This window comes from Pinus tabuliformis, chromosome X, assembly GCF_031772625.1.
Source record: "Pinus tabuliformis cultivar Carrire ecotype Pingquan chromosome X, CPIR1, whole genome shotgun sequence".
Lineage (NCBI taxonomy): Eukaryota > Viridiplantae > Streptophyta > Pinopsida > Pinales > Pinaceae > Pinus > Pinus tabuliformis.
Window position 1 is genome coordinate 951,833,713 of NC_142308.1, and position 11,736 is coordinate 951,845,448.

Below are 11,736 nucleotides of genomic sequence, written 5' to 3' on the forward strand. Positions count from 1 at the left end.
CCTCCTTACAAAAGGAAAACAGCCCATAGCACAACTGAAAGTTTGCTGTCATCATCCGCTCTTCTGAGAGAGCACCATATAACCAGGTTTTTTATAAACCAAACACAGAAAAAAGAGACCAGGAACTGCATATGCCACTTGTTTCATAGACAGGAAAACAAAGCATCTGCTGAGAATGAAACCAAAAAGGACCGATAAACCAATCAAACATAAGGAGGCTGATCCGTCACATGGATCTGATCCAAACGCTGTTCAGTTATCCGCCAAGTGCCCACAGCCTGTTGCAGACCTGCTTTAGAAAGCCCGTCTGCTTCTTCATTGGATTCCCTGTAGATATGATCAATGTAAAAACCATTAAAGTGATGAATTAATGATTGAATCTCCTCTAATAATGGAAGCAAAATATAGTGCTGGCATCTAAACTTCCCAGTAACCCAATTAACCACATTTTTGGAGTCTCCGAAAATCTGAACTATGAGAATATTTTTATGGATTAGCCAGCAGAGAAGCAGTTTAAGGGCCGAGAGTTCCGCAAAATTATTTGTGCCCACACCAGTTCCCACTGAAGCTTTTAAAGAATGGGATTGGTTTAAATGAATGCTGATCCCTGCCCCCGTGATATAGTCTTGTGCTGCACCATCGAAAAAGGCCCATGGAACTCCCTCTCTAATTTGGAATTCCTTCCTCCTTCTATCCCCAGATTGATCTTCCTTTAAAGGAATACTGTCCAGAATTGATTTGCTCTGGATGGCAATGACTGCCTCATTTATCTTTGATTCCCTGAAAATACAACGGTTCCTGGCTAGCCATATCCCCCAGCAAATGATTGGTGGCAAGTTCCTCAGGTTCTTCTCATGGAAGTGCTTCCACCAATAATCCCATGCCAAAGACATATCGTCCCCTCCCATTTTAGTTTAGCCTCAACGATTCTTTCAGCTTCCAGCCAGACTTTCCTGGTAAAAGGGCATGAGAGAAACAAGTGCGAGATGCATTCTGAGGCCTCACAACACAGCGAACATCTACTTGGTCCCAGTTTGAAACGTGATTGAAGGACATCCCAAGTAGGAATCTTTTTGTTTAAGGCACACCAGAAGAAAATTCGAGCTTTTTTTAGGCACTTTAGCTTGAACAGAGGTTTCGACCACCAAACCGGTGGGGCCCAACCTTTATTTTTCATTAGGAAGGTATACCCAGCCTTGGGGGAATAGATTCCAGAATCCGCATGTGCCCATATTAGAGAGTCAGGCCTGTCTAGCAGTCTAACATTTGATCTTTTCAGCTCTTGAGTAAATCTTTGCCAATCCTCTCTCCACCTGATATTTATCCCAAGTTCCGCTTCTGTCTTCCAAGCTTGACCCCAAATGGAGGTTCGCTCCATACAAGCAATTTGCCATAAGCTTCTGAGTCCTAAGTCTTCCAAATGTAAGAGCATATCTGGAGGCAGTGCGAAATCTTCACTACATCCTACCCATGGGTCCCTGCCAATTCTCACGTTTTCACCATTCCCAACTCTCCATGCCAGACCTTGTTCAATTATCTTGAAAGCTTCTGTAGTGGCTTTCCATATCACTGAGCAGTTCCTCCCTTTTTTGAGGGGAGATCTGATCCAGTCTTCTAGGGGTGTAGGGTCAATGTACTTCCTTCTGATCACTCTTGTCCAGAGGTTTTCCTTAGTGATAATACTCCAACCTGACTTTGCCGCAAGAGCGTTGCTAAAATCAGTGAGAATTTTTAAAGCCCAACCCCCCCAGTCTTTTGGCCTTGCAATTTTGTCCCATGCCACCCATGGAAGAACTGAGTCCTCCTTTGATCCCGACCAAAGAAATCTGCTGCATATCTGTCTTATTTTGTGCAATGTACCTTTTGGAATCCAGGTCAAGGCTGCCCAGAACACCGGCATAGCCTGCAGAACTGAATTAATCAAAGTTAATCTACCTGCCCTGGACAGCCACTTGAAACTCCAGTGCGCTATTTTCTGTTCAATCTTCGCTATCAACCAATTCCAGTCCTGTTTCTTATAAGAGCATGGTTTAAGCCAAAAGCCAAGATATTTGAAGGTATGCTCCATACTACAGGATCGAAAGGGCAGCTGAGCAACAATTGAAACCTCCTCAAGTCTACTGAAGCCTTCAAAAATTAGCTGAGATTTCCTTTCATTTATTTGGAGACCTGTTGCTTTCAGAAATTGATCTAGGATGAGCTTTATTTCAACAATTTCATCAATATTTCCATTAATAAAGAGCAGAATGTCATCTACAAAGAGCAGATGAGTGATAAAGAGATTAATAGCCACTTCCAAACCTTTAACCAAACCTGGGGGGAAACCTCCTTTACATTACACAAATGAACAATTCTTGGATGATACAAATGAAAAGACCTCCTTTCTATATATAGGAGTCTAAGGGATCATAATATAATAAGAGCCGACATAACAATAATAATGTAAGGGCGCAATAATAACAATAGTGGGCTTCTATGGGGCACAATATCAATAATAAGGGGGTTGTACTAATAATAATAAGGGGTTACACTAGTAGTATAGGGGCCTAACATGCCCCTCTCCTTCAAAAAGTGTTGTCCTCAACGCTTGAGTAGTTCTTGATGCTTCTGTATAAAATTCTTGTCCTCCCATGTGGAATCTTCATCGGGTAAGTTCTTCCACTTGATGAGATACTATGAAATTGATTGATTTCCTAGCTATCGGGTTCTTGTTTCTGTGACTGCTCCAGGTTCCAATATGATTTTTCCTTCCTCTTCAATTTCTGGCAATATTGTTTGAATAGGGATATTTTGCAACTTTTGAATAAGTGGCCATACTTCTTCGTCCTTCTTCCATTCATCCCTTGCTTCGTTTATCCAATCTAGTTGGATAATAGAAATAGCACAAAACAATGCTTCCACAACCTCATCCTTTCTTGAGAGTGCATCTGCAACAAAATTTTTCTTCCACTTTCTATAGATGATGTCAATGTCATAACCCAACACATTTGTGACACATTTTTTATGTTCTTCTAAAGATAATAGTTGTTCTAAAAAGTATTTAAGACTATCATGATCCATTTTTACCTTGAAGTGTCTTCCCATTCGGTAAGGTCGCCATTTCTTAAGTGCATGTAGTATTGCCAACATTTCCTTCTCATAAATAGCTTGCTTGAGATGTAGCGGTAAAAACACCCAATCACCTAAATCAAAACATTTTTCACTACGATGTTGATCTACTTGTTGTTTCATTTGATTTTGCACCAAAGTGGTGTTATCCTTTAAAAGTTTGAGAACTTGTTGTTGATGCTCGATGTGATCTTTCACTTCTTGAACATTTTTCTTCTTGATAGTTTGAGGAGTGGTAATTCCGACCAATGAATTACAAGATATGGTTGGATTCATTTCTTCTTTCTCGATGTGATATTTCACTTCTTTCACCTTTTTCTTCTTGATATGTCCTTCTATCTTGAGAGTTTTAGGAGTGGTAATTCTTGCCAATGCTTTACAAGATATGGTCTAATTCATTTCTTCTTTCTCTAGGGTTGGGTCCTGGAGTATATCCTCTTCTTTTGATGTTTCTTGATCCTTTTCTTCCTCCTTTTCATACTCTATGTAAAATAATTTCTTCTCGGCACACTTATGACCTTAGTGCATTTTCTATCACAATTTTAACAAAGCCCTTTTTCTCTTTTTTCTTCCAATTGTTGTGGTGTAACCCTTGTAGGTTGTGGAAGGCTAGGAGAAACAACACTTCCATATTTATAGTTGTGAGGGGTAGACTTCCTTGTTGCCATAATTTTACTTTCCACTATGTCACAAAGCCCTTTCACTATTTCCAATTGTTGTGGTGTTGCTCTAAAGAAGGTGTTACTCTTTGTATCCTCATAATGTGCTATCATTTCCTCCTTGAAAATTGACCTCGTAACAAGTTGTTTACGAGAAAAAAGCCCTTTATACCATAAAAATTGATCCGGTTCTAAATATGAAGATGCAATACATACCTTTTTTAATAGTGGTACACCATGTAGATCAAAATATTGCTCCATCTGAAGTATCCAATTTATGGATCCTTGCCATTAAACTTCCTCATCTTGCTTTTTCTTGATTTTAGGAGCTCGAACTTGAAACGATTGTAACTCTGTACATTCATATTTTCAAGTTCTGAAATTGCAACATGTCGTAGCCCTTTGCGTCCTCTTTCCAATGCCACTAGTCTGATCCCAATTGGATTCTCCAAGGAAGAGTTATGCCAAATCTCCCAAGATGACCTGATTATAGACCTTTCCAAAAGAGTGAACTTGCATGAAGTGCCACGTGTCATTGCTTCAACCTTTGGCACTGAAAATATATGTAAGAAACTATAGTCCGTCCTCTTTCTGTACCTTCTTACAAATTTTCAATCTGATCCCCAGAGAGAAAGTTATGACGATTTTCCCCAGGTCACCTATTTGGAATGTAATTCAGGAGTCTGCAAAAAGACCAACTTCCTCAGATCATATCTCCACAAATATATCGCAAAAAGCTCTGAAATTAGGAGTTGAGCTTTAGTGCGATTTCATCTCAAATGGTTTTTTTTTTAGCTTTTGAAACTTCGCAGAAAACAAGTTATAGCGAAAATGCCATGATGACCTATTTGAAGCAACGATACCCTAGAATCCAAAGCTCTGATACCAAATGTTATGAAACTAGCTCACAAAAAGATAAAAAAGATAGATCAACGCCTTAGAATTCAACCTCTTTGAGGGGTCAACCTCCTTTACATTACACAAATGAACAATTCTTGGATGATACAAATGAAAAGACCTCCTTTCTATATATGGGAGTCTAAGGGGTCATAATATAATCAGAGCCGACATAACAATAATAATGTAAGGGCACAATAATAACAATAGTGGGCTTCTATGGGGCACAATATTAAAAATAAGGGGGTTGTACTAATAACAATAAGGGGTTACACTAGTAGTGTAGGGGTCTAACACCGTGATCCAACGGTGGTTGCGTGGTAAAAGTATACGCGGGTTAATCCAGATTTCGGACCCGAGAAATTATAAGCTGGAGATTTGTTTTTTTTCGATTCCGTGAGAGAGGTAGAGGACTATGGAAAAGGTGGACCCGAGAATTTTTTCAATGGGGTGTTAACTCCTTTCGGTTCCGAGTAAGTGAAGTTCTACTATTTTCCAAGTAATATTAGAAATTCGGCTGTTTTAGTAGAATATCTAAGTTTAGAGGCAGATGACTGAAACTCCAGGGGAAATAGAAGAAGAACTTCCACCTGCACTTGAGGAGATTGTTTCAGGATTTGAACGATTATCCCTTATACCTGCAACCAGACCACCATTTGTGGTATCAGAGCAGCCTATTGACACTGAACAAGATCTCAAGGATCAGAAAAAGAAATCCAACATGGATTTCAGAGTTGGAGGAAGAGGTGGTGGTCGAAGAAGAGGAAGACTAGTTGCAAATGATGAAGTGTTGGAAGCTATGCAACAGATGCAAGCTAGATTGGAAGTAATGGAAATGGGAAGAGATGCAGATGTTGGAGATGTCAGTGAGCTTGAAGTTGGAGCTGCAGAAGAAGAGGAACCTGTAGATGTAACTCCTGAAATGAGATTCTTTAAGTCAGTATTGACATCCACATCCAATCCCAGACTTTAATTTTCAATTTATACAGGAAGCTTTAGCCCTGAAGAATTTATAGACTGGATTAATGACATGGAGAAATTCTTTGACTATGAAGAAACAGAAGAAGGAAAGAAGGTGAAGTTTACTGTCACAAAATTGAAAGGACATGCAACACTTTGGTGGGATGGAGTGCAGGTAGAAAGAAGAAGACTTGGTAAACAACCAATTAAGAATTGGAATAGAATGGTGGAAAAGCTGAAAAGTAAGTTTTTTCCAAGTGATTATCAGCAGACATTATTTAGACAGATGCAAAATCTTAGACAGAGGTCTATGACAGTAAAGGAATACACAGAGGAATTCTACAAAGTGAGTATAAGAGTAGGACAAATCCAAGATACATATGAGAAGGTTGCAAGATATGTGAATGGTCTCAGAATGGAGATCCAAGATGAGATAAATGTATTGTCTCCTAAAACAGTAGAAGAGGCTTATTAGATGGTATTGAAGGCTGAAGAAAAACTCATGAGGAAGCAGTCTACCAGAAATAGAGGTACTTTCTGAGGAAGGGGAAGTCAAGGTGGTAGAGGAAGGTCTACATCACCTAGAGATGGAGCTAGCAGTAGCTCAAGTCAGCATGCACACACAAGAGGTGATGCAAGTGGCAGAGGGAGTTTTTATAGAGGGAGAGGAGGCAGAGGCAGAGGAAGAGAAGTGAGATGTTACAGATGTAACAAGTTGGGACACAGAGCCTATGAATGCCCATAAAACATAGAATGAATAAAAGGAATGCAATTGTTATGAAGACTAAAGAGGAAGCAAAAAAGGTAATAGAAGAAGAAAATGTACCAGAGAAAGGAGAGCCTTTGGTAGTTAACAAAGTTTTACTAAAGCCAGCTAAGGAAATTGTTGAACCAGCACAAAGAAAAACCTTGTTCAGGATTGTGTGCAAGGTTCAAGGGAAGTGTTGTCATATGATAATTGATAGTGGTAGTACAGATAATTTGGTCTCCACAAAAGTGGTGGAGAAGTTGAAATTGAAGACAAAGAAACACCCAACACCTTACAAGGTGTCATGGCTTAAAAAGGGATATCAGTTGATAGTGAATGAGCAATGTCAAGTGGAGTTGTAGTTGGGAAAATACAAAGACAAAATTCTGTGTGATGTGATGCCTATGGATGTGTGCCAAATATTAATGGGAAGACCTTGTTAGTATGACAGAGGAGCTATGAATGATGGAAAGAAGAACACATACAAATTTAGCAAAGATGGTGTCAATCATACATTGCTACCTATGGAATAAGAGGATGCATCAAGGAAACCTGATCCAAAGACCCTTTTGCTGAGTGGAAAGGAGTACTTGCAGGAGATGGAAGAAGATGAGGTAAGTTTGCATTGGTTTGAAAACCCAAGGTAATAAATACTTCCACAAAAGTTTTTGATTTACCAATTGAAATTTAAGAGATGCTGGACAGTTATTGTGATATCATTATAGATGATTTTCCTGATGAGTTTCCACCCATTAGAAAAATCAGCCATCATATAGATGTTATTCTAGGAGAAAATCTACCTAATAAATCAGCTTACAGAATGACTCCCACAGAGAATGAAGAAATAAAAAAAAGAGGTTCAGGAATTGTTATACAAGGGATTGATTAGAGAGAGTTTGAGTCCTTGTGCAGTGCTAACAGTGTTGAGCCCAAAGAAAGATGGAGGCTGGAGAATATGCACTGATTCAAGAGCAATCAATAAGATAACAATTATGTACATATTTCCTTTACCTAGAATTGAAGATTTTATGGATTGTTTGAGTGGAGCAAGATATTTTACAAAGTTAGATTTAAAAAGTGGTTATCATCAAATTAGAATTAGAGAAGGGGATGAGTAGAAAACTTCTTTTAAGACAAATGAAGGATTGTATGAATGGATGGTAATGCCTTTTGGTTTGTCAAATGCTCCTAGTACATTTATGAGACTCATGAATGAAGTTTTGAAAGAATTTATAGGTAAATTCATAATAGTATATCTAGATTATATATTAGTTTACAACAGATCAAAAGAGGAACATGTGATACATCTGAATTATGCCTTACAGTGGCTACACCAAGAGAAATTATTGTTAAATTTAAAAAAATGTTCATTCACGAAGGAAGAATTGGTATATTTGGGCTTTGTTGTTTCTGTTGATGGGTTAAATATGGATCTAGAAAAGATCAAGGTAATCATGGAGTGGCCTTCACCAAAAAGTGTTTGTTGAGGTAAGAAGTTTTCACAGTCTTGCTAGTTTTTATAGGAAATTCATAAGGAATTTTAGTAAGATCGATACTTCTATTATTGACACTACAAAGAAGGACAGACAGCCATTTAAATGGACTGTTGAAGTAGAAAGGAACTTCCAACTGTTGAAGAGAAAGATTACTGAAAAACCTATTTTGATTTTTCCTGATTTTAATAAACATTTTCAAGTGAAGTGTGATGCCAGTGGAGAAGTCATTGGAGTTGTTTTAATTCAAGAGGACAAACCTGTAGCTTATTTTAGTGAGAAACTAAATGAGTCAAAGAAGAAATATCCTTCTTATGACAAGGAGTTTTATGCAGTGGTGCAGTATTTGAAGAAGTGGAGACATTACTTGATGTATAAGGAGTTCATATTGTACTCAGATAACCATGCATTACAGTACATTATGCAAAAACCAAAGCTTAACCAGAAGCATGAAAAATGGGTAGAATACCTTCAAAGTTTTAATTTTGTGTTAAAACATATAACTAGTCAATCAAACAAAGTAGCAGATGCCTTAAGTAGAAAAAGCATTTTGGTGCAAGAAAGTCAAATTCAAGTGTTGGGATTTGATTTTCTTAAGGAGTTATATGAGAAGGATCTAGATTTTAAAGAGGCATTTGAAGCTTGTAGAAATCTTGTTTTGTTAGATAGAAGTAAGTGGTTGGATTATTTCGTGCAAGAAGGACTGTTGTTTAAAAGAAATCAGTTGTGCATACAAAATTGTTCTATGAGAGAAAATTTGATCAAGGAAAAACATAGTGGTGGACTTGGAGGACATTTTGGTGTAGAAAAGACTTATGAGCAGTTGAACCAGTTTTATTTCTGGCCGAAGATGAGAGCTGAAGTAGAAAAGTATGTGAAGAATTGTAAAGTCTGTCAGTATGCAAAGGGAAGGAGCCGAAACACAGGTCTTTATGTTCCATTACCTATTCCAAATAGGCCTTGGGATATGGTAAGTATTGACTTTGTTTTGGGTTTGCCAAAAACTCAAAGGGGACATGATTCAATTTATGTAGTAGTTAACAAATTTTCAAAAATGGTACATTTTATTCCATGTTATAAAACCAGTGATGTTATTCATGTTGCTAACTTGTTTTTTAAGGAAATTGTAAGGTTGCAGGGGTTACCTAAGAGCATTGTTTCATACAGAGATACCAGATTTGTTGGTCATTTTTGGAGGACTTTCTGGAAGAAACTTGGTACTAAACTAAGTTTCAATTCTGCATATCATCCTCAGACTGATGGGCAGACTGAAGTTGTGAACAAAATCTTGGGTAATCTTCTGAGAAGCCTTGCAGGTGAACATCCAAAGCAGTGGGATTATTCTCCTAACAGGAGTACAGGGCAGAGTCCATTCCATATAGTTTATGGAATGCACCCAAGAGGAGTGTCTGAATTGAGAGATTTGGGTAAAGCTGAAATGAGGAGTGCTCTAGGAGAAGATTTTGCTTCAGAGATTCAAGCAGTTCATGAACAGGTAAAATAGTAGCTACAGGACAACAACACAAAGTACAAGAACAAAGCAGATTTGAAGAAGAGAGAAGTAAATTTTGAGGTTGGAGATTTGGTTTTGGCACACTTAAGGAAGGAAAGATTTCCAAAAAGGGAGTATAACAAATTAAAATTCAAGAAGATTGGACCATGCAGAGTTTTAAGGAAATTTTCTGCAAATGCATATGAAATTGAGTTACCCCTGGTATTGGAATATCTCCAATTTTCAATGTTTGATTTTTACAGGTATGAAAAGGGATAGACAGATGACACAGCAGAAGACAAGGAAGAACAATAGGTGGATTGGGTAAAACAGTTACCTATAGCGAAGGCATTGCAACCATAGAAGATATTGGATAGAAGAGTGTGTAAGAAAACAAGGGGATAAGAGTATTTTCAGTACTTGGTCAAGTGGAAAGATCAACCAATTTATGATGCTACCTAGGTGACAGAAACCATGCTACAGATGTTGGGTCGTTCTGTAGAAGAGCTCATGGACAGGAGCCCATGAAGAATTTTTTCCTCAGGATTTTGATGCAGGAGCATGAGGCTTGAAGACAAAAGGCTTCATTTTATTCCAAAAATCCAAAAAAAAAATTACAAGCAAAGGAGTGGGATCCTTTAGCTGTCATTTTACCAAGTTTTCTAGATAGGATTTGAACTAGGATATAGGTATTTGAATGATTTTGTAATTAATTCAAGTAGCTCAGACTTAGTTGAGATTCTCGAGGAGAATATCAAACAGTTTAGGTATGTATCTAGGATTAGATAGATTCGATCCATTGATTGAGGATCAGATTGTTCGATGTAAGGTATTTATGTCAGTTTTGAACTATTGTAAGAGGATTTGGCTGGACTTAGTTATGGAGAATTAGACTATAAAAGAATTGGAATATCTCTGTATCTCTTTGTATTTTATGCATGAAAGGTTAAATCCGGAGGTTGAATTCTTTCGAAATATCTTTGTGTATTGTTGAAGACTAGTTTGACCTGTAACTTAGAGTTATGTATGATCTTGTGTTCTTGTGTTTTAAATTCCTCATTCATTATGTCTTAAGTTAATTTGAATGTGTTTCGACCCTTGGAACTTTAATTAGCTAAACTCTGAATTTATTAGTGACGAGATAAACCTGGCGAAAGCACTAAAATGATAGCGGAAGGAGGAAAAAGTCTGATAAACTTGTGAGGAAAATTGAAGAAACCTAGAACCGTCCGATTGACAGAACCGTTAGATCTATGGTACTTGCGTGCAAATCAGCGTCGAGGTTTAACCCAAAATTGGACGCGATATTTTATCAAACTGGGTTAATAGTGTAGTTGATTTGGGCCGTCCGATTAGAGGAGCGAGATCCAATGGATATCGCATGAAAAAGTGAACGATGGTTAAAATTTTCGGACCTGATGAGAAATTCAACTGTGGCTTAAGTCCATTGAAGTCTGGATGATTGTAACCGTCTGTTGTGGAGGCCGCGATCCAACGATGGTCGCATGGTAAAAGTATATGTGGGTTAATCCAAATTTCAGACTCGAGAAATTATAATCTAGAGCTCTGTTTTCTTTCGGTTCCGTGAGATAGGTAGAGGATTGTGGAGAAGGTAGACCCGAGAAGTTTTTCAACGGGATGTTAACTCCTTTCAGTTTTGGGTAAGTGAAGTCTGTTATTTTCCGGGTAATATTAGCAATTCGGCTGTTTTAGTAGAATATCTAAGTTTGGAGGCGGATGACTAAAACTCCAAGGGAAATAGAAGAATAACTTCCACCTACGCTTAAGGAGATCATTTCAGGATTGAACGATTATCCCTTACACCTGCAACCATACCACCAAGTTGTTGGAAGGGGGTCTAAATTTTGCAGTAATTGAGAGGCCAAATTTTTTTTTCAAGTGATCGAAACACTACAATTGGGAAGTCAAATTTTTGGATTATTGTTAGGTTGAAGCTTTTGGATAGGAATAGAATGTTATATCATCTTGGAAGGCTGACTTGGTGGAGGAGGAAAGTTTGTTGGTCTAGGGTATTGGTCCATCTCAATTTGAATTACTGAAGGAAGAGTTATTGAATGGGTTTTCTCATATATATGGTTTTTAGCCCTAGTTGTCCACCTGCATTTGGTGTCCCTGATTTTCATATTTTGTTTTTAATAATTGCTTGATGAACTAAGATAAAAACAAGAACATGAGAAATATACAAAGAATACAAAGATATCACAAGTACATTTCAACTAAATAAAATCTTTCTGCCTTTCTGATTTTCTAACACAAGACATATAAGCAATAGGACACAAGGAACAAAGAGTTGAGGGAGAAAATTCCATGAGAAAATCTTCCTTAACCGAAACAGATTCAAGATCTAAATATTTCGAA

At 37.7% G+C, this 11,736-nt stretch overlaps 1 protein-coding gene across 1 annotated transcript; it reads right to left on the reverse strand.

Annotated features, from left to right (window-relative positions):
• Window positions 1-203: 203 nt before the first annotated feature.
• LOC149142847 (uncharacterized) lies at window positions 204-908 on the reverse strand. Its single transcript, XM_089451601.1, has one exon. It carries the CDS (start codon window positions 906-908, stop codon window positions 204-206), a length of 705 nt encoding a protein of 234 aa, XP_089307727.1.
• Window positions 909-11,736: the final 10,828 nt, after the last annotated feature.